Here is a 27,312-nt window from a genome sequence, read left to right as displayed (position 1 = left end):
AGATGGAGTCTCGCGTCTCGCTCTGTCTACCAGGCTGGAGTACAGTGGCGCAATCTCGGCTCACTGCAACCTCCGCCTCCCGGGTACAAGCGATTCTCCCACTTCAGCCTCCCGAGTAGCTGGGATTATAGGCTTGCGCCACCACACTCAGCTAATTTTTGTTTTTTCAGTAGAGACAGGGCTTTGCCATGTTGGCCAGGCTGGTCTCAAACTCCTGACCTCAGGTAATCTGCCCACCTCTGCCTCCCAAAGTGCTGGGATTACAGGCGTGAGCCACCGCGCCTGGCCCTTATTGCGTATTTCTTGCACGTCTTCATGTGTACTCCTACCCCCTCCTCTCAGGACCAGGCGCTGGCTGGACTTGGCAGCAGGAGCTCTGCATGGGACCTAGGTCTCAGCTGAGCTGGAGATCACTTGCTATAAGAGCAGGCCAGAGGCCTAATGGTATCATTGCCAGGGTCGGGCCCAGTGGTCAGACCCGGAAGAAAGCTTTCAGCCAAAGACCACCTGAGGCCCCTAACAACCCCATCTGTAGCCCCCCTCCTGCCTGGGAGACTCCCTGCACTGGGAGGGGGGACTGCCCTTTGGTACTGGGAGGGAATCGGAGAGGTGCTGAGGCCATTGGCCCTTGGGACAGGAACAGAAGCAGCTCCTCAGGGAAAATCTGCCCTATTCCAGGGCCAGGACCCCAGCCCTGCCCCGCCCCGCCCCGCCCCGCCCCGTAGGATGCAAGGCCCCGCCCCAGCCCCGTCGGGTCCCAGAGAAACTGCCCCGCCCAGCGGCCCCCTCCCCGCCGCCGGCGCGCGGCTTCTTTCAGCACCAAGGCGTGGACAGCTCCCGGGCCGGCGCAGAGGAGAGGAGGCCAGGAGGGCGCGGGCCAGGGAGGCGAGGGGAGGGCAGGGGAGCGCAGGAAAGGAAAGGAGAGGTGGGGCAGGGGTGGGGAGGGGAGGGCAGGGAGGGCAGACGCAGGCTGGCGGGCGGGGCGCGGAGCCCGGCGGCCCTCCCCGAGGGCGGCGCCCACCGGAGCCAGACGCTGCTGAGCCCGAGGACAGGCGGAGACGCCGGGAGCCAGGGGCGCCTGTGGCTCCGGGCAGGGGTCGCGGCCGAAAGATGCCGGTCCGCAGGGGCCACGTCGCTCCCCAAAACACTTACCTGGACACCATCATCCGCAAGTTCGAGGGCCAAAGTGAGTGTGTGTATGTTGGGGCGGGGGGACGATCTGGAGTCCTGGTTCCGTGAAAGGGAGGGCTGGACCCCTTTACTAACTTCTAACCGGGCAAGGTGGTGAGTGCCGGGTGCTGAATGAAAAGTCCTCCCTTTGATGTCCCCAGCGCCTTCTCCTCCAGGGGGACCCGCTCGCCTTAAATGCTGTCCTCTTCTCTGGAACACAAGGAGCAGCGTGCAGCCGTTCCCTCCCTACCCCCTGCTGTTTCCTTGGTGCCCCAAGTTCGAACCTCCCCTTCCAGCCACTGCCTGCCCCCTCATCCGCGTCCTCCAGAGGCTTCCCTGAGTCCTTCTTTTCCTTCCTTTTCATATCCTGGTTCTGGTCTTCCCAGGAGCTTTCCCAGGCCTGACCCCCATCTGGTCACATCCCTGCCTCCCTTCCCCACACTTTTCCTGTTTCCAGGAGGCCTTGGGCCTTCCTTCCACCTCAAGACCCTCACTGCCCTAGTCTTCCCACAATCCCCAGGCCTGACTCCCTCCCTCATTCTGGTCACTGCCCTGCTCCTCTGCCTAAATTCCCCTTACTGCCACCAAGAGTGCTTATGATCTTTCCCTCCCAGCCGCTGGATCCTGGCTCCCATGGACTTTTTGCCTCCCACCTCCCACCCCAGGTCGGAAGTTCCTGATTGCCAATGCTCAGATGGAGAACTGCGCCATCATTTACTGCAACGACGGCTTCTGCGAACTCTTCGGCTACTCCCGAGTGGAGGTGATGCAGCAACCCTGCACCTGCGACTTCCTTACAGGCCCCAACACACCAAGCAGCGCCGTGTCCCGCCTAGCGCAGGCCCTGCTGGGGGCTGAGGAGTGCAAGGTGGACATCCTCTACTACCGCAAGGATGGTGAGGCATACTCAGGCCAGAGGCTTTGCAGGGCAGGCTTGGCCCTCTGTCTTGTCCAGCCAGGGTGGCCTTGGGGAAGGCACTGACCCAGGGTCCAAAGGGCCTGAACAAACCCTGTTTCTTCTAGGGGCCTTGGTTCCTCCACAGGCATTGGATATGATGCCTTCTGAGGTCCTTTGCAGGAGCTAGGGATCAGGCTGGGCCACCCACTGGTCCTGGCCTGGGGCAGGGCCTCCTGCTCTGCCATCCCTCCCCTGTGTCCCTGGTCTCCTGGCTCTCCACTCTCTCACTGTCAGCCCCAGCGGTCAGGCAGCTGGGATGGAAATTAACCTTCCCTCCTCTCCGTCTGCTCCAAGGATTAGAGGAGGAGTCACCTCCTGAAGACCTCTGTGGCCAGGCAAGGCATGGGGGCTTTTGGCTGGGAAAGTGGGGTGGGCCTGCCTCATCCAGTCTCAGCTCTTTGGGGAGACAGGGTCTGGAGTTTTCCCTGACCAGGAAGCTCATTCAGATGGAGTTTGGGTTGTTACTGCCAGCTGGAGCATACTGCAAGCAGAACACAAGCATAAGTCAGGAGCTGAAGACAGATCTCAGCAGCCCTTGGAAATCCTCCCCCACCCCCCAGGACCACAGGGTCCTCACTGGACCTGGCAGCATGGGTGGGAACGAGGAAAAGAGCCTGAATGTCCTGGGAAATCTCTTGAATCAATGGTCCCCAACCTGGTTCTGCATCAGAATTACCCAGAGCATGTTTTCCAAAACATGCTTTCTCTACAGAGAGGCTGACTCAGAAGGTGTGAGATGAGGCCAAGCGGGTGTATTTGGAAATATCTCCCTGGTGGTTCTGATGTCCTGCTTACTTTAGGAACCACTGGCTTAGGTAAATCCCTTCATTTCATAGATGTGGAAGGGATTTGCCCAAGATCCCACTGCTAGAGTCCAACCTGGGACTGGAACCCAAGTCTCTGGATTCCTCCCTCGGAGATTTCTTTTGAGTAATCCCAAGAGGAGAGAAAGGACCCCAGCCGCCTTTGTGTTTACAGGCAGGATTTCTGGGGAAGGAGGTGCTCAGGGGAGAGAAGTCCCCAGGGAAGGCAGGCATGAGGCCACCTGAGTGGAGATAAAGAATGGATGTCTCTGGATCGGGATCGAGGAGTGCTGAGAGCCCGGGTTTCAGGGGCCTGGAGTGTGTGAAACATGAGCATGTGTGTGCTTGCATGTGTGTGCCTCTGTGTGTGTGTGTGTGTGCTTGCAAGTTCACACCTGTGTGTGTGTGTTTGCAGGCTTCTCAGAGTTACAGCCTCTCGGGTAGGTCCTGGTTGTTCCTGCTGCTGCCACTTGAGTGAGTGGCAGTGGGAAGTGCAACAGGCAGTGGCAGCCAGGAAGGGACTGGGAAGAATCTGGCTTAGTGTGGCAGTACTCACAGGGTTAATGAACTCAGAATATTTTTAAAAGCTGTGACCTCACCTCCTCACATCATTGCAGAGGAGAGGTGGCAGTCAGGGGAGTGAGAAGGGTCCTGGGGAACAGGATGGGACAGCAGGAAATGGGGGTTACAGCAGGTCCTTTCTTTTCCTCTCCTTGACACTAGAGCTATACCTGATCCCAGATTCCTAGGGATGTCAGGTGATGGCTCTTGGGGTCCCCTCAGCACCCTGAAGGTGTCTGGGCAGAGGGCAGAAGTCAAAGCCTGGCCTTGGCCCCCTGAGATCAGGACTCAGATCGGAATCCTGTGGGAGTCCTCAGGTCTCAGAAGGGAACCTAGGAACCTTGTCTTGGGGGCTGACCCTCGGTGAAAATGGGAAATTGCCCACATACCTGGTGCCCCATAAGTCCCAATCTACTCCCATCCCACCCTCGGCCCTTCCCTATCTTATTGCCCAAGGCTTTGATTTACCTGGACCTTCCTGAAATTGTCCTGAAACCCAGAAAGGGGAGCTTCCTGGCCAGCATTACACTAAGGGAAGGATGTTGTGCTCAGATAACTGATGTTCACCTTAAGGTCCACTCTGACGTCATATAATCCTTTTTTTTTTTTTTTTTTTTTTTTTTTTGAGACAGGGTCTTGCTCTGTCACCCAGGCTGGCAAGAACATAGCTCAGTGCAGCCTCCCATCTCAGCCTCCTGAGTAGCTGAGACTACAGGCGCGCACCCTCACACCCGACTAATTTTTTAATTTTTTGTAGGGATGGGGGTCTCACTATGTTGCCCAGGCTGGCACATGATCCATTTTTGACCATATTCATGTACACGTATGGTCCTGCTGAGAGGCATCCTAATGGTGATTTCTTTCCTCCTCGGGTCAGTACCTCCCTTCCCCCCAACCCCCAACTCCAGGGAGGTGGGAAGGGGTCCTGAGCAGATCTCTAGCTGATTTATGTATAATCCTCTTTTCCTCTAAAGGGGTAATCCACTGAAAATTCTCGAAGTCAAAGTGGAGGGTTTGTGTTCACATAGCTCCACGTTGTGCAGCTACAGACATCTGGGCTCAAAGAGGCCAGGGCACTTGGCAAAAATACCCCAGGAGACAGCTCAGAGACCCCTGGGAAACTGGCTCTTCCTCTATTTGCCTTTGCTAGGAGTGGTGAGAACCTAACAGATAAGGAGGAATGGGGATGTGGCAGGACTAGAACTGGTGAGAGTTTGGCAGGAAGAAAGGAGAGCACTCAGATCCCCCCACTGTCACCCACGCCTGCCCCGCACTGGCACCTGCCCGGGAGCCCACCCCAGCCTGCCTTTCCCGGGTCCTCTTCTCTGAGGATCCCGAACCAGAGAGTCCCCTAATCCCCAAGCCAGATCAGAGGAGTCCTGGGACTTCTCCAGTCCTCAGCTCTTGATGAGGAGGATGGGACAAGGGGCTGCTGTCTGCCCCCACCCTCCTCCCATGTTTACCATATGCACATCTGTGAATGCCAGGAGGACCAAGCTAGGAGGCGGCATGCAGTGGCCACCCTCTCAGTGGCAGCTTTTTGGCTTTTTGTAGCACCAGCCTCTCCCTGGGGACTCACCACAGTGCTGGATGGGGTGTGCATCGGGAGATAGAGGTGAAGACAACAAGGAGGTTGTGAGTGCTGGGAAACTGAATGAAGGAGCACATTCAAGAGGGAGAGGAGAGGAGAGAGAATTGGGGTCTCCCAGGGGAGAGAAGTGGGGTGCCTTTGCTAAGAAAAGTAAGAACCTAGCATATAAGAAGGAATGGGAATTCCCAGGGGGCAGACAAACCTGCTGCCCTTGGTCAGAAAGGTGGGTGCTGGGAGGAGCTCCTGCAAGGAAGAAGCAGGCAGAGACTGTGGCTCCTCCTCCAGGGCCCTGGTGAGGGCACAGGAACACCATCCCTCCTGGGCATAACCTGAGATGGTACAGTTACCCACTTTTGGTCACCTAGATGTGGGCTTTTGTTGTGGGGGGGGGGCTCTGAGCCACGGGTAAGCAAGGACAACCTGGGGCAGGGGGAGAGAGAATGCTCTGGACTCTTCCAAATCCTCCTAGCCTCCTGTCTGCCTACCCAACAGGCCGCAGGCATGGGGGCAGGGCATGGGGTACCACACACTGGCACCCTACCCCAGCCCCAGCCCTCACTGCTATAACGGGCTGGTCTTTGGTCCATTCCCAGCTGCAGTTTTCCAATTGCATCAATTTTCCAGTAACATCAATTGCTGGGTGCAGCCACGCCAAGACTGTGCATTGACAGCCCCCAGCAGCTTAGAGAGCCCTGGAGGCCTTCTGCCCCTCTGCCCAGCTCTGCCTTCTCCCTGCCCCCTGCCAGGACAGATCTCTGCAGTGCCAGAGAGATTGACAATATAATCTGGCCTTAGGAGCAGTGTCCGAGGCCACTGGCCAAGGAGGATCCCTGTCTAGGTCCCAGCGTCCACGTGTCACCATGCCCCAGGCTGACTGGAGTTATGGGCTTGGGCCTGGGAGTCTGGGCCTATAGCACTATGTGCCCAGGAGTGGGTGAAGCAGGCAGGCACCTCTCCCCAGTGTGGGTGTCTCCCCTGGGCGCAGGCAGCAGATGGTAGATGGCTGCCTGGTGCCTGGGAGTCCAGAAATCCAATACGAGAGATTCCTACTCCCCAGGGAGGAAAGCGAGAGGGAGGATATGGGTGGCTCAGCTGCACCCCAGCTCTGATGGCTGTGAGGAGGGGCTGAGGACGAAACAAGGAGTCTGGTGGAGAGTCATTCCAGTGAGCTCCACAGCAGTGATACTCCCACCAGCGGCTGGCCTGCGTCCCCCACACGTGGGCTTCCATACACTCAGTCAACAAACAACACCTGGGACAGGTGAAACAGAGCCTAACCTGCCCTCAGGGAGTGCAGCTCTGCCTTCTCATCTGCGTGGTCACCTGAGGCCCCTGCCCCCTGAGGATCCTGCCCTTTGGGCCTGACATCTGCCAACAGTTTGAGTTGAGGGACATAGGACTCCCATGGAGAGGGTGCTCGTGGGGTGCCTGGCCTGGGGCTCTTGGGTATGGGGTATTTTGTTTGTTTGTTTGTTTGTTTATTTATTTGAGACAGAGTCTCGCTCTGTCACCCAGGCTGGAGTGCAGTGGCATGATCTTGGTTCACGGCAACCTCGGCCTCCTGGGTTCAAGCGATTCTCCTGCCTCAGCCTCCTGAGTAGCTGGGACTACAGGTGCGCACCACCATGCCCGGCTAATTTTTGTATTTTTAGTACAGACGGGGTTTCACCATGTTGGCCAGGCTGGTCTTGAATTCCTGGCCTCAAGTGATTCGCCTGCCTCAGCCTCCCAAAGTGCTGGGATTACAGGCATGAGCCACCATGCCCGGCCAGGCATGGGGCATTTTAGCTGGTATTGTTCCATCCACCAAAGGGGGCTGCAGCCAGACCCTGGAGGGGCAGAGTCTACAACCTGAGAGGAACAGAGCAGCCAGCCGCTGGGTGTGGGCTGCCCAAGATGATGGGGAAGGTGGCCAGAGGGGCCTGCCCTGCCCCCACACGGCCATCCTCCTCCCTCTGTGGTGCCCAGGCCACTACTCTGCCTGCTCCCTGGGCCCAGCCCTGCCTTGGGACCCCACACTCCTCCTAGGCCCAGAGCAGCAGCCTGGTTCTGGCCCCAGCACTCTCCTCCCAAACAAGTCCCTTCCCTTTTCCAAGCTATTGTGTCCTGCAAACCTAGGGATCCTCTCTCCATGCTCCCTCCCAGCCCTTGAAAGTCAGTTTCTGAGAACCTCAGGCTCTCTTCCGCAGAATGGGGGTCCATGCCTGCCCCCCAAGGACCTCCTGAGGCCAGATGTTCCAACTGGCCCCATGCCCAGCACTTAGTGTACTTTCAACAACAAATTCCTCCCTGCATCACAGGAGCAGGGCATCTTTGCAGGATGGGAATATGGGAAGAGAGCCCAGGGCCAACCCAGCTCCATGGGGTAGAATGCCCAGCCTCACCTCCCCACTTAATCCACCCCCATCTGCTCAGCTTTAATTACAGCAGAAGCAGATCTCGAGATTAAGCTCTGAGCTGATGGCCGAGCGTGGACTTGGGCCTGATCTGATGCTACCTTATCTCCTAATGAGCAGCTTAACCGCTCTCCCCACCTCTGCCCTGTGGGTGGAGCACCAGCTGCGCAGCCTCACCCACCCTCTGCCCAGTATCTCTGGTCACTGTCCAAGCCTCTTCACCCCAGTGGCTGCCCTTCACTTGACCTTCACTTGACCTTCACTCAGCCCCTTCCCTAGCCAGGCCACTGCAGGAGGGGACCCCTTCAGGGCCCACCCCCCATCCTCCCAATGGTGTTCGCAGCCTCCAGCTTCCGCTGCCTGGTAGATGTGGTGCCCGTGAAGAACGAGGACGGCGCTGTCATCATGTTCATCCTCAACTTCGAGGACCTGGCCCAGCTCCTGGCCAAGCACAGCAGCCGCAGCTTGTCCCAGCGCCTGTTGTCCCAGAGCTTCCTGGGCTCCGGTGAGGCAGAGTGAGGGTGGTGGTGGGAGGGACGCATGAGGGTCCCCTGGCCCTGGCTGCTCTGACTCCTGGCCCTGGTTTCAGAGGGCTCTCACGGCAGGCCAGGCGGACCAGGGCCAGGCACAGGCAGGGGCAAGTACAGGACCATCAGCCAGATCCCACAGTTCACGCTCAACTTCGTGGAGTTCAACTTGGAGAAGCACCGCTCCAGCTCCACCACGGAGATTGAGATCATCGCGCCCCATAAGGTGGTGGAGCGGACACAGAACGTCACTGAGAAGGTCACCCAGGTGCGGGCCTGCAGAGCAGGGTGTGCGGAGCTGTGCCAGGCCTCCAGGGTCCCCTCCCAGGCTCTGGGGCCTTGGCCGGTAAAGAGATCCTGCCTGTCCAGCCTCTAATATCTGGTTCGAGCCCCGGGCCTCCTGTCCTGTTTGAGACCTAAAGACCTGAAGGCCTGCCCTGAGGTCACAGCCCTTGTGCCCAGCTCCTAGAGCCAGAGGAGGCTGGGGTCAATAGGGCCTGTGAATGATGCCGCCTCCTAGGCCTGGAGAAGCCAGGGCAGGGGGTGGACATGGAGGCCACCATGGGGGCCTGACCAAGGCTCAGCCCGTCACAGGGAAGGAGAGGCAGAGAGGAGACATGCCAAGGCCATACTGAGAGGAGAGCTGGTGTGGGGGGGTCCCAGCCCTGTGCCAGCCCTTTGCCTTTGAGACAAAAGCCGCCCTCCCTACTTCCTTCCAACGTGAACACAGGATCCTCCTGCATGCTAGGCAGGGCAGGACGAGGCTGGCACCTCCAGCTATCTTTAATCAGCTTCCTGGGGGCCAGGCCCTGAAGGACCCCGGCAGCTCCTCCTTGGCCACCCCAAGGCAGGCTTCCCTGGGTCCTCTGCTCCAGCTCACCCTGCTGTCCCTTCTCATGAGGCCGGAAGCCCTGACCATTCCAGAGGGAAATGCGAGGAGCCCTGCCCGAGGCTCCAGTGACCACAGTCCTGGCACTGACTCCCTGTGTGACCTTGGCCAGGGGAACTATCAGCCCCCTTTCTAGGCCTCAGGGCTTACATCTGCAGGAGAGAGATGGACTAAATGGTCTCTGGGGACCCATTTGACATTGAGTAGTTCTGGCCCCAGAAGGCAGACAAAGCTGTAAGTCATAGCCAGGGGCCCAGGCCAAGGTTGAGCAATGCAGAGCGTGGAGGGGCCTGCTCCCAGCTTTCCTGGGGCTGTCCCTGTGTTGGGGCTGGAGGCAGCTCTTTTCCCCCCTGCTTGTTTTCACCTAAAGCACAGTTGCTGCTGGAACCAGGTGTGGGGAAGACCACTCAGCACCTCACTGAGCTCAAGGATCCTGAGGAGGGTGGGACGCCAGGCTGCAGGACTGTGTCCTCTGAGGTCAGGCAGAGTGGCCCAAAGGCCTGACCCTGGGAAGCCCCCCAGCTGCTTACTCCAGGACATCTTAGGTTGATGCCACTGTTGGTGGCTGCCACGGAGGGGGCTGTTAGACTGGAGAGTGGTCGGTGAAGACAGCCAGGCCTGGCTGGGCCCATAGTCCCGGCGCCTGCCCAACCTGCCTACCCGTTTGTTCCTCAGCTTGGCCCCTCTTGGTGTCATTCCCCTGCTCCATGTGGGTCCTAGGTCCAGGGAGGTGCCTGACAGATCTCAGGGGAAAGAGCAGGCGAGGACCCAGATCAGGGAAGTCACATCGGCCTCAACCAGAACTTAAAGAGCCTCGATGGCTGTGGCCTCACACTAGAGCCTGGGCATCCTGAGGGCCTTGCAGCTCTGGGGGACACTGGGCAGGGTGGGCTTTGCCACGAAGGGCCCTCGAGCTGGCTTTGGAGGCAGTGGGAGATTTTGGGGGTCCCCCTGTCTGGGGGCCCTGAGGAGCTGAGGAGCTCTATTCTCAGCCTACTTTAAACCACCCCCACCATTCCTTCTGTCTCCCTCCCACTCCCCACCCAGGCAGGCCTAGGGAAGGGCCTTGTTTCACCCTAGCAGGGTCCTAGCAGCCCTCAGGAGGAGGAGGAGCGGCTCTGATGCCCAGGGTGTGACGGCAGCTGCTCCTGATCAGAGCCCCAGTTTGCAGTGCTCATTCAAGGACCTGCAGTTGAGAGCCCATGTGGACCAAGAGCTGGGCACACAGCGGGGAGAGGACCAGTTAGGGAGCCAAACTCAGTGAGCCCATGGCTCAGTGGAGCACCACCATGCAGCTAGGTGGATACAGGGGCAGGGAGAAAATTAAAAAAGAGCCCAAGTCTATGTGGAGTCAGAGGGGGCTTCCTGGGGAAGTACGAGGCGAGGCCTCAAGGCTGAGCAGGTCACTGCAGGGTGGGGACATGGTAGCCCCACTCAAGGGTTTGGATGTCAGATAGGGACCCTCTGGTTGAAACCAAATGGATCTGCCTTACTGTGATCCCATCTGCTAATTGATTTGGTTTGCAAGGTCAAACCTTACATTGCAAATTTTCCTAAACCAGAACTATCCACCAGATCTCATCTGGTGGGAGAGGAGGTCCATGGAACACCCCTCTGGCTCCATCCTTGTCTGGAGCAGTGTCTGATGAGGATGAGGGAGGAGGAGGGTGGACAGGGAATTACTGTGTAGAGCAGCACCTGCCATCTCCGTGAGAATAGATGGATCTCACTAACTACATGAGAACAGATGCATCTCATTTCCTCACTACCCATGGCTTTTGTTGTCCTTTGTGATTCCATTTTGCAGATGAGGGAACTGAGGCTCACAGAGGTTACAAAACTTGCCCAAGGCTCACCTATAGCACATGTCAGACCTGGGATTCAACCAGGGAGGCCTGGCTTCAGTACCCATGCCCTTCCTAATGCCCTGGCTGTCTCTCATGTTGGGCAGCTGGGCAGAGCCAGGGCATGTTGTGCTGGGACCTAGAGATCCTGGGTTGATCACAGTCTTGGAGGCGGGGGCGGGAGGGGAGAAGGGAGAAGGGAAGGCTCTGCAGAAGGTGATGATTCCAAACCCTTGGACATGTGGGGAGGAGTCAGTTTTCCTTGGTGCCGAGGACCCGTTGAGGGTCCAGGTTGGCTACACCCCTACCCCATGGACTCTTTCCATGGGAGGCTCTGAGTTGGCCTCAGAGAGGGCACTCACTGGTCCTGGATCCCCAGGGCCCTCAGAAAGGAAGACATTCTTCTAGGAGTGACCTGTTCCCATCAGGAACCCTGACCATAGGGAGCTTCCTAAGCTCACCAGAGAGGATCAGCCCACCAGCTACCCCTTCCATGGGCTCTTGTGTGGAATGGGTCCATAGATGTCCATGGGCCTGGCCCTCCCCTGCCTGGCTCCACCCACTCCAGGATGTTTCCAAGGGAGCTTGTGAGCATCAAACCTGGGGTCGCTATGGGGCAGAGCCATACCCCTCCTCTTGCATCCCAACTCCTTTCTCTGCACTTCCTCTCGAGGCATCTGTCCCCTTAGGAACTTGCCTTCTCAGACACCCCCCACCCCATCTCTCCCTCATCCCCTCTGCCCACCAGAGCCGTGGTCACCCACCCTCTCCCACTATACCTTCCCCAGGCCTCAGCCCTCTAGGCCAGTCTCACCAGCGGTGGCTGCCCCATGCCTGACCTCTCTCGGCCCCCACCCCCAGGTCCTGTCCCTGGGTGCGGATGTGCTGCCGGAGTACAAGCTGCAGGCGCCGCGCATCCACCGCTGGACCATCCTGCACTACAGCCCCTTCAAGGCCGTGTGGGACTGGCTCATCCTGCTGCTGGTCATCTACACGGCTGTCTTCACGCCCTACTCAGCCGCCTTCCTGCTCAGCGACCAGGACGAATCACGGCGTGGGGCCTGCAGCTATACCTGCAGTCCCCTCACTGTGGTGGATCTCATCGTGGACATCATGTTCGTCGTGGACATCGTCATCAACTTCCGCACCACCTATGTCAACACCAATGATGAGGTGGTCAGCCACCCCCGCCGTATCGCCGTCCACTACTTCAAGGGCTGGTTCCTCATTGACATGGTGGCCGCCATCCCTTTCGACCTCCTGATCTTCCGCACTGGCTCCGATGAGGTAAGCAGACCCCCTCCAGGCCAGCAGCCATGGCTGTCCTCTGCACGCTGGCCTCAAGCCCTCCCTGCTGCACAGCACTGGGTACGGAGAGTATCTGGCACTGGACACCTTTGCTGAAGCACGTGGAGGTGGAGAGGAGGCCCCGAACATCTGTCACCTCCCAGCCCTGGAGAAGGACCTGCCAAGGCTGCACCCCCAGGCCTCTGTCCCTCTGCCCCCTCTCTGAACAGGCCCTGGTAAGAGGAGCAGGCTGCCCCTTCCAGGACGGGCACTCGTGTGGTCCCGGCCCCTCATGCTGACTTCCAAACTGCACTCACCCTGGAGGAAGAAAGGGATCCCCAGGCCACTCCCCCAGTGCACCCTGGCTCCCACCTTGCTCCCTAGCCCTCCACTATGTCCACCTGGCTGCCCATAGGTGACGTGAAGGCATCTACATGCCTTTCTCATAGCTTCCAGTCCCACGGTCTCCTCTTGCCCCCTCTCCTCACGATCAGCTTTTCACTAAAATCAACTCTGCCTTCTGTGTTCCAGTGCCCCCTTATCACCCCAGCCTGTCCAGCAGGGGGTGTCCAGCAGGGCTCCTCTGCTCCAAACCCCCCTAAGACCACCCCTCAACAAATCCACCCTCCTACCCTGCTGCCCCCACCTGGACACTGAGTGGCCTTCGTACTCACTTGTGTCCCATCACCAAACTTGCCAGCCTCCCGCCCCTCCACACAGCTGCCACAGCAACTTTCAGATCGCCTACCTGACCCTGTGTTCCACCCTCTGGGGTGTACAGGGTCCTCAGAATTTTCAGTGGCTTCCCAAGGCCTACAGACTAGAAGCCAAGTTCATGATGGACCCTGAAGCCCACAGGCAGCAGCCCCTGCCCGCCCTGCCCTTCCCAGGCGCGGCTCTCGCTGCTCCTCCATCTCCCGCATGCGCATCGGGCTGCAGTGCCACACTCGGTTTCCCACGTCGGCCACGCACTTCACACCTCAGTGCCGCTGCTCATGCTGCTCCCTGAGCCAGGAGTGCCCTTTCCCTCTCTCTCCTGTCTGTCTGGAGCCCTAGCCTCCTCTCTCCAGGCTCAGCTCCTGCGTCACCTCATCCATGAAGCCTCCCCTGACCTGCTCCTGCAGACTTGACCTCCCCTTCCTCTGTGCTCCCACTGGACTTCTGTCCTAGCAACCAGAACACTATTCTGAGCTTTAGGCTGAGATCCTCAATGTCCCATACTGTGCCACACTGCCAAGTGTGTGGCCCGGAGGAAGTTCTCCATAAATGTTTGTTGAATGACTATGTGGTTGTATGCATGAGTGAACAAAAGCAGGCCTGAGTGCACCCTTCCAAGGGCTGACCCCAGCCCTGTGACCATTTCCCCACCCCTCCAGACCACAACCCTGATTGGGCTATTGAAGACAGCGCGGCTGCTGCGGCTGGTGCGCGTAGCACGGAAGCTGGACCGCTACTCTGAGTACGGGGCAGCTGTGCTCTTCTTGCTCATGTGCACCTTCGCGCTCATAGCGCACTGGCTGGCCTGCATCTGGTACGCCATTGGCAATGTGGAGCGGCCCTACCTGGAACACAAGATTGGCTGGCTGGACAGCCTGGGTGTGCAGCTTGGCAAGCGCTACAACGGCAGCGACCCAGCCTCGGGCCCCTCGGTGCAGGACAAGTATGTCACAGCCCTCTACTTCACCTTCAGCAGCCTCACCAGCGTGGGCTTCGGCAATGTCTCGCCCAACACCAACTCCGAGAAGGTCTTCTCCATCTGCGTCATGCTCATCGGCTGTGAGTGAGACCTCATGCCACGGCCTAACTGCATGCTCTGGTCTTACCCGTGAAATTTTATGTGTAGTTTTGTACTGAGATAGAACATAACACATAGCAACAATTCATGCAGTACACTGATCCTAAGTGTGCAGCACAATGAATTTTTGCTGGTGTGTGCACCAAGTGTACACAACATTTAACACCCACACAGCCCATGCTATCTGCCAGGCACCAAGACAGGCTACATAATTTGCAGAGCCCAGAGCAAAATGAAACTGTAGGGACCCTTGTTTAAAAATTATTAAGAATCGGCCAGATGCTGTGGCTCAAGGCTGTAATCCCAGCACTCCGGGACACCAAGGCGGGTGGGTCACCCGAGGTCAAGAGTTCAAGACCAGCCTGGCCAATATGGTGAAACCCCATCTTTACTAAAAAATACAAAAATTAGCCAGGTGTGGTGGCACATGCCTATAATCCCAGCTACTTGGGAGGCTGAGGCAGGAGAATCAGTTGAACCTGGGAGGTGGAGGTTGCAGTGAGCCAAGATCTTGCCACTGCACTTCAGCTTAGGTGACAGAGTGAGACTCCGTCTCAAAAAAGAAAAAAAAATTATTAAGAATTTTTTGCCGGGCATGGTGGCTCACGCCTGTAATCCCAGCACTTTGGGAGGCCGAGGTGGGCGGATCATGAGGTCAGGAGTTCAAGACCAGCCTGACCAACATGGTGAAACCCTGTCTCTACTAAAAATACAAAAATTAGCCGGCGTGGTGGTACACGCCTGTAATCCCAGCTACTCAGGAGGCTGAGGCAGGAGAATTGCTTGAACCCGGGAGTGAGCCGAGGTCACGCCACTGCACTCCAGCCTGGGAGACAGAGCAAGACTCCGTCTCAAAAAAAAAAAAAAAAAAGAATTTTTCGACAGTGACAGCAGAGTATTAAACCAAATGCAGGGCTCTTAGCATGCGGCCCCGTGTGTCCACATGGGTTGTACACATGAAGCCAGCTCTGCCAGGCACTCTTTTAAACACTTTACAAAAGCCCACATTTCATTCCCTTCTGAGCCTAGTTTACAAAGCAAGAACCCAGATAGTGCTAAATTGCCAGAGGGCACACAGCTAGGAAATGTCCGAGTGACTCGATCCCAGCCCAGGGGTTCAGCTCCAAGGCTGTGCTGTTCTCAATCCCTGCTCCCAGCTGCCTGCCTCCCAAGACACCTGGTTTAGGAAAACAAGAGTCAGCGTGGAATTTTACACATAGATTGAGTTGTGATGTTCAGAGTATTTAGAGATGTGAAAGTCCAGAAAAACAAAAACAAGGGAAGAAAATGGATGAAAACAAGAAATTGAGAGTTTGCTCTTTTTTGTTGTTGTGGGTTTTTTTTTTTTTTTTTTTTTGAGACAGTCTCATTCTGTTGCCCAGGCTGGAGCTCAGTGGCATGGTCTTGGCTCACTGCAACCTCTGCCTCCTGGGTTCAAGCGATTCTCATGCCTCAGCCTCCCGAGTACCTGGGATTACAGGCGGGCACCACCATGCCCGGCTAATTTTTCTATTTTTTTGGTACAGACGGGGTTTCACCATGTTGTCTGGGTTGGTCTCGAACTCCTGACCTCGGGTGATCTGCCCACCTCGGCCTCCCAAAGTGCTGGGATTACAGGCCTGAGCCACCACACCCGGCGGAGAGTTTTCTCTTTATTGTATTTTTACAACTTAAAGGAGAAAACAGATCTGAACTTTAAAAATCCATTGCCTTCCTTCTTTCTTCTCGGGAGTTTGACCGCTAGGCCCAGTAAGATGCCAAGAGGCACAGGGCAGAGGGAGGAGGGCAGAAAGCCCAGGGGCCTTTGTCCCGCATGTGCCCTGGCGCTGTCCTGGTCACTCCTGACTTCTCCCTGGACAGAGGGGTCCCTCACCAGGGGGCTGCTGGAAGGAGGAAGACCTGGGTAAGTCCTGGGTGGTGTGGCCCAGTGGGGCCGCGGAGGAGCTCACTCTCCGCCCCGCCCCCAGCCCTGATGTACGCCAGCATCTTCGGGAACGTGTCCGCGATCATCCAGCGCCTGTACTCGGGCACCGCGCGCTACCACACGCAGATGCTGCGTGTCAAGGAGTTCATCCGCTTCCACCAGATCCCCAACCCGCTGCGCCAGCGCCTGGAGGAGTATTTCCAGCACGCCTGGTCCTACACCAATGGCATTGACATGAACGCGGTGAGCCCCGCCGCTCCGGCTAATGCCCCGGGCGTCGCGGGGGGAGCCAAGATCCTGCAGAGGCGGGGCGTCCCCAGAGCCCTCCCCACCCTCTCCCCCAGCCCCACCCCGGCCGCGCCCCGCTGGACTTGGCCGCCCGCCTTGCAGGTGCTGAAGGGCTTCCCAGAGTGCCTGCAGGCTGACATCTGCCTGCACCTGCACCGCGCACTGCTGCAGCACTGCCCAGCTTTCAGCGGCGCCAGCAAGGGCTGCCTGCGCGCGCTAGCCGTCAAGTTCAAGACCACGCACGCGCCACCTGGGGACACGCTGGTGCACCTCGGCGACGTGCTCTCCACGCTCTACTTCATCTCCCGAGGCTCCATCGAGATACTGCGCGACGACGTGGTCGTGGCCATCCTAGGTGGGTCCGGCGGAGTGGACCAGGCCTGCGTTGGGGATTGGATGGAAGGGGGCGGGATTGGAGATGCCCTGCCCAGGCCACCCTCTTCCTGATGAGGATTTTACTTTTACTGGCCAGCCACTTGCACGGCATGTGCCCAGGAGAGCTTTATACCCAGCTCGCTGAATCCTTAAAACAACCCTCTGCCGGAGGTCCCATTTTCCTGAGAGGGAAGTTGAGGCTGAGGGAGATCATGCTAGTCTGTGGCCAGGCAGGGATTCCAGGGCTGCCAGTGTGACTCAGAAGCCCAGGCAGGTCTTCCTACCTTCTTGCACTCTTGGGGAGTTTAGGGAGAAAGGCCAAGGGTCTTTCTGGGTGGAGGTGGATGCCCTGGCTGGGGACCCCAGTCTCATTCAGTGCAGACACAGGGATAGCTAGACACTTTGGAGGAAGAATATGAGCACTGGGCAGGGGGGACAGACAGGTCACAAGCAGCCTCTGCCACATACCTGCTGTGTGACCTTGGGCAAGTCACTTTGCCTCTCTGAGCATCACAGGGTCCTCTCGATTCTCATCTTCCTTGCCTGCCCCATGACTTCATCTCCACCCCAACTTCAGCCTCGCCCTCCTTTGGTCCCCATGACCTGGCTATCCTCCAGCCCCTCTGGACGGGTTCCCCTCGGGCAGCCCTCCCCCTTTGCTTCCTCTGGACTGCTGGTGATCTGCTCTCCTCGCCCCTCCTCACCTGACACCCTCCCCTGGGCCTGCTCCTCGCTCCCACGGCTTCAGCCTTCACCTGTGCCACAAGGAGCCCTGTCCTCACCCCACTGTCTCCTTAGACCAGAATATTCCATTTCTTCCTGGGCATGGCCGCCCTAGTATTCTATGAACAGATCAAACTCAATGTATCCCAACCTGAAATCACCTTTCCTCAAAACCAGCTGCTTCAGCATCCCCATCACTGTGAAGCATCTGCCTATTGCCCACGCCACAGTCTGCCAAGGGGGCATCCTACTTCGTTCCTGCCCACTGTCCACCAGCCAGACTTGTCCATACCTCTCCATCTCACACCTGTCTCCCTGTCCCTGCCTGGATCCAGCCCTCTTTGGGTCCTTCCTGGAAAGGTGTTGGGAACTCCTTTCCCATGGCCCTGCGTCTGGTTTACTCCCATGCCTGTCTTCCACCTTCTGCCACTGACCTGAAATAGACATCTGTACATCTGCCTCTTCTGCTCAAGATCCCTCCACAGTTCCCCATGGTCCATGCATGGCATCCCCAGTTATCCCAATCCGACCACCCTGTCCTACCACCCTCCCCCTGGTACTTCATGCTCCAGCCAAACTACTTAGAGTTCTCTAAATCTGTGCCCTTGCATGTGCTGCCACTCTGCCTGGAGCGCCCTACCCTGTGCCAGTCCGGCAGATCCCAGTTGTCCTCCAAGGCTGGGCTTAGGCATAGGTTTCTGTATGAGACCTTCCCTCACTCCCAGCCTACCGTAGACGTGCCATCCGTAGCCAGGCACGGTGGCTCACGCCTGTAATCCCAGCACTTTGGGAGGCCGAGGTGGGTGATCACAAGGTCAGGAGTTCAAGACCAGCCTGGCCAAGATGGTGAAACCCCATCTCTACTAGAAATACAAAAAATTAGCCTGGCATGGTGGCGGGTGCCTGTAATCCCAGCTACTTGGGAGGCTGAGGCAGAGAATTGCTTGAACCCAGGAGGCGGAGATTGCAGTAAGCCAAGATCACGCCACTGTACTCCAGCCTGGGTGACAGAGCGAGACTCTGTCTTAAAAAAAAAAAAAAGTGCCATCACATGGGAGGGATGATTATTATTAATAATAATTAAGAAGTTAATCCAATTTAAGTTTCAGTTAGAGACATGAAACCTCTCATTTTGTCCTGAGTAGAAAGAGACACTAGATCAGAATCTTTCATCTACTGGAAAACCATCACATTATAATGTTGCCCAGATTTCAAGCTTCAGGGTTTCATGTGTGACCCTGGCAAGCCCCTTCCCTCTCCAGGCCTCAGCCCCCTCCTTTGTGAATGCCCTTTGATCCTGTTCTCTTGTGGGGACATGTCCCAGCCTCCACCCATCCCTCTGTGCTAAACTGTTACTGCCACTTGCACTAACAAGTGGACTTTCTGGGGGAGTGAGAATCAAAGCAGTCATGCTCCGTGGCACCCTGGCCCTGGGCTCTCCACCCGAGCCCTGACAGTGCAGTGCTGATCACATGCTGTTTCTTCTGTCCTGACTGCCTTTCTCGTGGGGGCTGGTCCTTGTTTCTCTCGACACAGCCCCCACTTCACTTCCTCTGTAAGCCCCCTCCTCTCTGCCCCAGCCACCCCTGGCAGGAGGAGCCCCTCCCTCCTCCATGGCCCCATAACTCTTGGTTCTTCCTGTTTCTAGGGCTCTACAGATCATGCTGTAAACTTGTTGGCTGCTTACGTACCTATCTTGCAGGGATTTGGGAGGGTCCCTGTGGGTGGCACAACATCTTATATTTATATCCTTTGGCCAGCACAGCACCTGGCACCAGGAGGGCCCAGTACCCTTGCCACATACCACATACCTGAACATCACCCATGTCTACCCTGGGATATTCCCCCTTGCCTTGCATGGACCTAGTCAGTTGCCTCTTGCTTTTTTTTTTTTTTTTTTTTTCGAGATGGAGTCTCGCTCTGTTACCCAGGCTGGAGTACAGTGGTGCGATCTCAGCTCCCTGCAAACTCTGCCTCCCGGGTTCAAGTGATTCTTCTGCCTCAGCCTCCCGAGTAGCTGGGATTACAGGCCACCATGCCCTGCTAATTTTTGTTTTTGTTGTTGTTGTTTTTAGTAGAGATGCAGTTTCACTGTGTTGGCCAGACTGGTCTCGAACCAACCTCAAATAATCCACTAGCCTCAGCTTCCCAAAGTGCTGGGGTTACAGGCGTGAGCCGCTGAGCCCTGCTGCCTGTTGCTTTTTGAGTCACTTTCTCAAGCATCACCTCATCTGCTTCCCTGAACAGTCCAGTGGGGTTGGCAAGGCAGATCAGGTTTTATCCATTTTAGAGATGAAGACTCTGGGGTCCAGACAGAGGGAGCAACTTCCTGAAGCTTCCTTCACCAGGGCCATGCTGGTTACCTGGCCCCACAATCGGGAGTGGGAAGACAGAGAAGCCTCTGGCCCTGCCCTGGCAGAGTTAGGTGCTCTGGCCCTGGGTTCCCTGCACCCTGCTCCACAGCACCGGCAGGCCAAGCAGCAGAAAGACGTTGAGACAGATGTTGAGCCTTTAGGGCCCCTTCCTGCCCACTGTGCCAAAGAGTATGGGCTACAGGAGGGAGATTCTGATGGAGGGTGGTTCTGAAGGGCCTGGAGACAGTGAGAGGAGCCACACGCCGGATCTCTGTGCCGCTCAAAGGACACAGGAAGAGAACAGCCCCACCCCCACCCTGCCACCCACAGCCAGCACATCCAGCCATGTCCCCAGAGCTCTATCCCAGGCAGCAGGCCCCAGCCTAGAAGGATGTCCGAGGTTGGGGGAGGTCACGGTCAAAGGACCCTCATAAGGGAGCATGGAGTCAGACCCTGAAGAGACTCCCACCCCTCTGGCTGGCAGGAAAGAATGACATCTTTGGGGAACCCATCAGCCTCCATGCCCAGCCAGGCAAGTCCAGTGCAGACGTGCGGGCTCTGACCTACTGCGACCTGCACAAGATCCAGCGGGCAGATCTGCTGGAGGTGCTGGACATGTACCCGGCCTTTGCGGACAGCTTCTGGAGTAAGCTGGAGGTCACCTTCAACCTGCGGGACGTGAGTCAGGGCCAGGTGGGCCAGGGTGGGTGGAAATGCCCAGGCAGCCTGCTGAGGGCTTGGCCTGCCTGGCCTGAGGGCACCCATCTGACCAACACCCTTCCTTTCAACCCCATCCTGCAACCTTTGCCATAATTTCTTTTGTGCCTACCATGGCTGGCATCATGCTAAGTATGAGGATAGCTACTATTTATTAAGCAGTAGGGTGCTAAGGGTGGGGCTTCTTTTACATGATCTCCTTGCAAATGGTATTATTATCCCCAATTTTCAGATGAGGAAACTGAGGATTAGAGACAATAAATAAATTGGCCAAAGCCATTCAGCTAGTCAACGGCAGAGCCAAAATGTGAACTTAATTTGTCTGACTCCAAAGCCCAGGCATTCCTACTACATCATACCAAGCTGAAAAAGGGGGTGCCTTCTGTCCAGAGGGCTCACAGTGCCAGACACAGGGGCTGCCAAGAGGTGACAAAGCTGTCTCTTCTCATGCTCATCCCTCAGTAGAGGAGATTTTGACAACTCAAGAAAAATAAAGAGCCACAAAGTAAAACAGCCAAAGTTACGAAGGTATAAAGGAGAAGCCATGTGGAGCTCAAGCTTGCCAAGGAGTGGGACAGCCAGGACCGACCTGGGAATGCCCAGAGCGGGGTATCATGGAGGAGGAAACTAATGGGAAGAAGGGAGTGTGCATCTGGCAGGGAAACACAGAGCCCGGGCTATTTCTTCCCCGGTGCCCCGCCCCTCCACCTTGGGGAAGGGCTCTGCTGGCGTGGGCCCTGTGCCCAGCTTCCTGAGCATAGAGCTGGGTGGGCTTTCTGGCTGTGGACAGCCCTCCCCACACCATCCCCTCTCCCCCTCCTCAGTTTCTCCCCTCCCTCCCCCGATCTGCACAGGGGACTGACAGGTTAGGACTCTGCCCTGGGCCCCCAGCCATCAGGTGGCCAGAATGCCCAGCAGCTGGGCACCAGGACAGGAGGGGTGTGGTCTCTGCAGCCTGGGCCACCTGCCGGAAGTCGCCCAGGGCATCGCTGCTGTGCCCAGCTGCTTGTCACTCTTTCACCTAGTTGTGACAGCACCATGGGGTCAGGGCAGGGAAGAACAAAGAGGCCCCATCCCAGCTTTGGTTCCTGTTATTTCACCCTCTTGCTTCCCATAAGGCAGCCGGGGGTCTCCACTCATCCCCCCGACAGGCTCCTGGCAGCCAAGACCACCAAGGTTTCTTTCTCAGTGACAACCAGTCAGGTGAGCAAAGCCAGCCCCCACCCCCACCAGCCTGCAGCCCCTGCCCAGCCTCCTACCCCTCCCATGTCCCCTCCATCCTGCCTCCCCAGCACCACCCCACTCCATGAGTGGAGAGGGGCTCTCTCTCTAGACCCAGAGCTGGAGCCTTGGCCCGCCTTCCTCCCCAGTCTCCCAGTCCTGATGGTCTGTGTCCTCAGAGGCAGAGTGAGGGCTCTGTGGTTCAAATGCAACCCCCAGGGGTGTATGGAGACTAGCCAGCCCCCTGAGGTTCCACACCAAGGCATCAGGGGGGCCACTGGGCTGCAGCTCCCTGGGCAGTGAAACCAGTGCTAAAAGTCCTCACCCTGCCAGGGTCTCCCCATGAGCTGGGGCCCCAGTTCCCCTCTAAGGGCTACAGCCTCCTGGGTCCTGGGAGCCAGAACTCCATGGGGGCAGGACCTTGTGCTCCAGGGCACCCAGGTAAGGAGAGCCACTCCTCACACCCTGTGTCCCCAGGGCAGGTAGGGGGTGGGGGACGGGCTCTACTGAGAAGGGTCAGGCCTGTGGAACCAGCTAGGCCCAGCTGAGACTTCCCTTTCCCTCCTGCAGATGCAGCCCCTCCCCTGAGCATCTCAGATGCATCTGGTCTCTGGCCTGAGCTACTGCAGGAAATGCCCCCAAGGCACAGCCCCCAAAGCCCTCAGAAAGACCCAGATTGCTGGCCTCTGAAGCTGGGCTCCAGGCTAGAGCAGCTCCAGGCCCAGATGAACAGGTGTGTGTGCTGTGGTCAGGGCTGGGGGCTGGGCATGGGTAGCCCCTCCTAGTGGCTCAGAGACATCATAGGGTGCCAGGTGGGTTTTAGAATGGGGCAGGCCATTTAGCTGCAGGTCTCCCCATACCTGTCATTAAGCACAATTCCCCCGATGACTTCCCCTAGCAAACTCTGGAACATGCCAAGGGAGCTTCTCGGGGGAGGGGCACAACCATGTGCAGAAACAAATTCCATAGGTCCTGGGAAAGGGAGTGTGTCCTGTGGATGGCAGGGCTGTGGTAGCAGAGTGAGGGCTTAGAGGCACAACAGTCCAGGTTCAAATTCTGGCTCTGTTCCCTACCAGCAAGAGTGTGGGCAAGTTACTAAACAGCTCTGAACCTAGTTTGCCCTTTTGTGAAATGGGGATAATTGGAACATCCACATCAAAGCATCTTGGGGACTGAATCTTGTATGCTTGGTGCCTGCTCACTGGTGTTGTTAAGAGTCAGGGGTGTACCAGGGGGATTCTGGGCCGGGGCTGTGGATCCCAGTAAGGAAATAGCTTCAGGTAGGCCCCAGGCCGCCATTCCATCTAGCAGGAACAGCCCGCAGGCTACAAGATTGACAGCTGCCCTCAGGAACTGCTCTTACCAGCCCTGACCCTGACTGTGGGGTTCTGTCTGGCAGGCTGGAGTCCCGCGTGTCCTCAGACCTCAGCCGCATCTTGCAGCTCCTCCAGCAGCCCATGCCCCAGGGCCACGCCAGCTACATTCTGGAAGCCCCTGCCTCCAATGACCTGGCCTTGGTTCCTGTAGCCTCGGAGACGAGGAATCCAGGGCCCAGGTTGCCCCAGGGCTTTCTGCCTCCTGCACAGGTAAGAGGTGAGGGGATTCCCAGGGGCTTACCTGCGAGCAGCTGCATGCCTTCCCTACCCTGACTTGGTCACAGTGCGGCATCAGGCCCAGAGCCTCTGTGGCCCCAGAGCAGCCAGGGCTTCTGCTTACCTCCTTTATGATCAGAGTCATGATAGGGTTGGCCTGGGCAAGGTGCTGGCAAAGCCCAGAATGTGACTCCAGAGCCTGCAGCAGGACCCTGAGGTGTGGGAAGGGCAGGTACAATTTTTGCCTGATCCCATCCCTGAAATCAGGGTGGATTAACCCGCAGCCTGGCCTGGGGTGCATCCCTCTTTCTTGCTCCTCCCAGACCCCAAGCTATGGAGACTTGGACGACTGTAGTCCAAAGTACAGGAACTCCTCCCCCAGGATGCCTCACCTGGCTGTGGCAACGGACAAAACTCTGGCACCATCCTCAGAACAGGAACAGCCTGAGGGGCTCTGGCCACCCCTAGCCTCACCTCTACATCCCCTGGAAGTACAAGGACTCATCTGTGGTCCCTGCTTCTCCTCCCTCCCTGAACACCTTGGCTCTGTTCCCAAGCAGCTGGACTTCCAGAGACATGGCTCAGATCCTGGATTTGCAGGGAGTTGGGGCCACTGAACTCCAAGATAAAGACACCATGAGGGGACTGAAGGTGGGCAAGGTGAGAGTTAAGGATCTTGGGGAGGTGGCTGGGTGCAGTGGCTCGCCTGTAGTCCCAGCACTTTGGGAGGCCGAGGCGGGCGGATCAGACCATCCTGGCTAACACGGTGAAACCCCACCTCTACTAAAATTAAAAAAAAAAAAAAATAGCCGGGCGTGGTGGCAGGTGCCTGTAATCCCAGCCACTGGGGAGGCTGAGGCAGGAGAATGGCGTGAACCCGGGAGGTGGAGGTTGCAGGGAGCCGAGACCACACCACTGCACTCCAGCCTGGGTGACAGAGCGAGACTCCATCTCAAAAAAAAAAAAAAAAAAGATCTTGGGGAGGCACACAGCCTCCCAGATGGGCCTCTCCTAAAGTAGCTACAAACTGCTGATCCAGGTGACCCAGGATGGCGTGGGTGAAGAAGCTCACGACTTTTCCCAGCCTCCTCCAGGGCTCCATTTAAACAGCAAGCCTGGTGCAGGGTGGGAGAGTCTCAGGTGTGGAGGCAGCTTACAGGATTGAGGGGGCAGTGAAGAAAGAGGTTTCTGATCTACATGAGTACCTTGCTCTGAGCCTCCCAGCTCAGAACCCTCCAGCACCTCATGGCTCAGCACCAAGGCCCGGGGTTGATCAGAACTCTTACCATGAGCCTCTGACCTGGCTGGAGATGGAGGTATGTTCTGTGGCAGACATGTCAGGACAGACCTCCAGCTCTCTGCTCCTGATGGTTCTGTGACATTGAGTCTCTTGAGGGCAGTGGAGTGTCACGCAGCTAATAAAGTACACATTTCATGTTGGACTGGGTGTGTAACTTATCTGAAGGTCATTACGTCTTTGACTGTGCTGTGGCTTTCTCCAAACCCTTCTTGTAAGGAGCTGCAGACTTACCCTCCACCATATCCAGTGTGTTGGGGACCTGAAGGTGGTTCTGCTGGGCCCAGAGGCTCCTGGAGCCTGGGGCTGTTAGGCCGAGGTGAAGGGAAGCAGAGGCACTGGCTTGGTGGCCCTAGGGGATCATGACAACAGCCAACACTTCGGTAGCACTCGCCCTGTACCAGGCACTATGCTGACAGCTCTGCAGATACTTGTTCATCTAATCCTCAAAACAACCCCAAGGGGTTGGTATTATTATCCCCATTTTAGAGATGTGGGATCAGTAGCAGAGAGACTAAGACACCCAAACATGAGGGGGAATTCTGAGGTGCAGGTACTGTTCTGTTTCCTGATCTAGGTGCTGGTTACAGGTGTTCAGGTTGCGAAAGAGTGTGCTTCTGTGTGTAAATTATACCTCAGTTAAAAAGAAAATAAAAATAAAAAAAGAGGCCAGGCGTAGTGGCTCATGCCTGTAATCCCAGGGCTTTGGGAGGAGGATGAGGCAGGAGGACTGCTTGAGGCCAGGAGTCTAAGGTTACAGTAAGCCGTGATTGCATCACTGAACTCACACCCTGGGCAATGGAATAAGACCCTGTCTCAAAATGAAAATTTTAAAAATCATCCCCGTGCCCAACACAATAGGAAAAGGAGGACATAATTTCAACCTAGATGGTCTGGCTTTGAGAGCATGTGCAATTAACCACTGCTGAAAAGGGCTGTTGTCCAAGAACTACCTGGTTATTGGTTTTCAGTCCTTTGCTCCAGTGTTCTGTAAAAGAATTTCGAATATGTATATCCCCCTCATACATTTTTAAGTTGACATCTGAAATATTATAAAATACTTCAATGATACATTTAAATAGATGCAAAGGATATAATCTCAAGTGTCTTGTAAATATTGACACTTTATAAAACAATTCCATCCTTCATTTGTATTGACCCATTTCTGCCCAAATAGCAGTGATTGAGAGCCACCACCATCTATTTTAAAAACACAAGAAACCCTTCTTTAACATTGTTCTTTTTTCTTTTCTCATAATTCCCACTTATTCCTCCCATAGTTTTATCCTACATGTAATTTATTGGTATGCTTCAAAGCCTAATATTGATCACCCTATCATATGTTTGCAACACAAATATGTATACAGGCTGGGTGCAGTGGCTCACTCATGCCTGTAATCCCAACACTTTGGGAGGCTGAGGCTGGAAGATTGCTTGAGGCCAGGAATTCAAGACCAGCCTGGGCAGCATAGCTCAACCTGGTCTCTACAAAACAATTTTTTTTTAATTAGCCAAGCATTGTGATGCGCACCTGTAGTCCCAGGTACTACAGGGCTTGCTGGGAGGCTTGGGTGGGAGAGTCACTTGAACCTAAGAGGTCAAGACTGCAGTAAGCCATGTTCATGCAACTGTACTCCAGCCTGGGTAACAGAGCAAGACTCGGTCTCTTAAAAAAAAAAAAAAAAAAAAAAGTGGCTGGGCGCAGTGGCTCACACCTGTAATCCCAGCACTTTCGGAGGCTGAGGTGGGCAGATCACGAGGTCAGGAGATCAAGACCATCCTGGCTAACAGGGTGAAACCCCATCTCTACTAAAAATACAAAAAAAATAGCCAGGCGTGGTGGCAGGCGCCTATAGTCCCGGCTACTCAGGAGGCTGTGAGGCAGGAGAATGGCATGAACCCGGGAGGTGGAGCTTTTAGTGAGCCGAGATCGTGCCACTGCACTCCAGTGTGGGCAACAGAGCAAGACTCCGTTTCAAAAAAAAAAAAAAAAAAAAAAGTAGGTCGGTCATGGGGTGGCTCATGCCTATAATCCCAGCATTTTGGGAGGCTGAGGTGTGAGGACCAGTTGAACCCAGCCTGGGCAACATAGCAAGATCTTGTCTCTACAAAAAATAAAGGAGGCAGGAGGATTGCTTGAGCCCGGGAGGTCAAGGCTGCAATAAGCACTGTTTGCCCCACTGCACCACCACCTGGATAACAGAGCAAGACCCTGCCTCAAAACGAATGTGTATAAATTAATTGACATTTTAAAATTAATTTTTGTAACCTTAATAAGGCTTTAAGGGTTACATCTATTAGTAGTACAGTTGTTCAAAACAACATAAATATATATTCAATTTTCTAATAAAACTAAAATTTTATTGGAAATATACGTCATAAAAGAGAAAATTTCCTCCCCCCGTTAGTTCCTGTATCTGTGGATAAATATCATTATTTTTAATTAGAATAAGACAAGGTACCGCGAATTTTGTACTTCTTTTTCTTTCTTTTTTAAATTTTTTTTTAAACTTTCTTCTTTACAGGGGATTTCCTTTAGCTGGACATGGTGGCGGGCGCCTGTAATCCCAGCTACTCAGGAGGCTGAAGCAAGAGAATCACTTGAACCCTAAAGGCAGAGGTTGCAGTGAGCCGAGATAGTGCCACTGCACTACAGCCCGGGCGACAGAGACTCCGTCTCAAAAATAAAATAAAATTTAAAAAAAAAGAGGATTTCTTGGCCAGATGCGGTGGCTCACGCCTGTAATCCCAACACTTTGGGAGGCCGAGGCTGGAAGATCATTTGAGGTCAGGAGTTCGACACCAGAATGGCCAACATGGTGAAACCCCGTCTCTACTAAAAATACAAAAATTAGCTGGCCGTGGTGGTGCACCCCTGTAATCTCAGCTACTCGGGAGGCTGAAGCAGGAGAATCATTTGAACCTGGGAGGTGGAAAAATCATTTATCATTAAAAATTATATTTAGTGCCCAGAATGGTGGCTCAAGCCTGTAATCCCAG

The 27,312-nt window shown here is 56.0% G+C and overlaps 1 protein-coding gene across 1 annotated transcript; it reads left to right on the top strand.

The window, feature by feature from the left end:
* The first annotated feature begins 1,062 nt into the window (after positions 1-1,062).
* On the top strand, positions 1,063-26,969 carry KCNH6 (potassium voltage-gated channel subfamily H member 6). The gene is made up of 15 exons (XM_019026154.4): positions 1,063-1,186; positions 1,836-2,066; positions 7,823-7,984; positions 8,069-8,274; positions 11,601-12,026; positions 13,403-13,802; positions 15,789-15,988; positions 16,136-16,388; positions 19,970-20,163; positions 21,321-21,405; positions 21,757-21,864; positions 21,994-22,156; positions 22,823-23,009; positions 23,339-23,675; positions 26,838-26,969. The coding sequence occupies exons 1-14, from the start codon at positions 1,111-1,113 to the stop codon at positions 23,630-23,632; spliced, it is 2,985 nt and encodes a 994-aa protein (XP_018881699.3). The 5' UTR covers positions 1,063-1,110; the 3' UTR covers positions 23,633-23,675; positions 26,838-26,969.
* Positions 26,970-27,312: the final 343 nt, after the last annotated feature.

This window comes from Gorilla gorilla, chromosome 4 (genome assembly GCF_029281585.2).
Source record: "Gorilla gorilla gorilla isolate KB3781 chromosome 4, NHGRI_mGorGor1-v2.1_pri, whole genome shotgun sequence".
Taxonomy (NCBI): Eukaryota; Metazoa; Chordata; class Mammalia; order Primates; family Hominidae; genus Gorilla; species Gorilla gorilla.
Note: the sequence above shows the minus strand (reverse complement) of the source record. Positions and strands in the feature narration are given on the sequence as shown.

Excerpts from the sequence above, each read along its gene's own strand:
- KCNH6 (XM_019026154.4), top strand. The coding sequence starts at position 1,111 with ATGCCGGTCCGCAGGGGCCACGTCGCTCCCCAAAACACTTACCTGGAC. Across the intron at positions 8,275-11,600 it reads TCACTGAGAAGGTCACCCAG|GTCCTGTCCCTGGGTGCGGA; the intron begins GTGCGGGCCTGC and ends CCCCACCCCCAG. Across the intron at positions 21,406-21,756 it reads TCTCAGTGACAACCAGTCAG|GGTCTCCCCATGAGCTGGGG; the intron begins GTGAGCAAAGCC and ends TCACCCTGCCAG.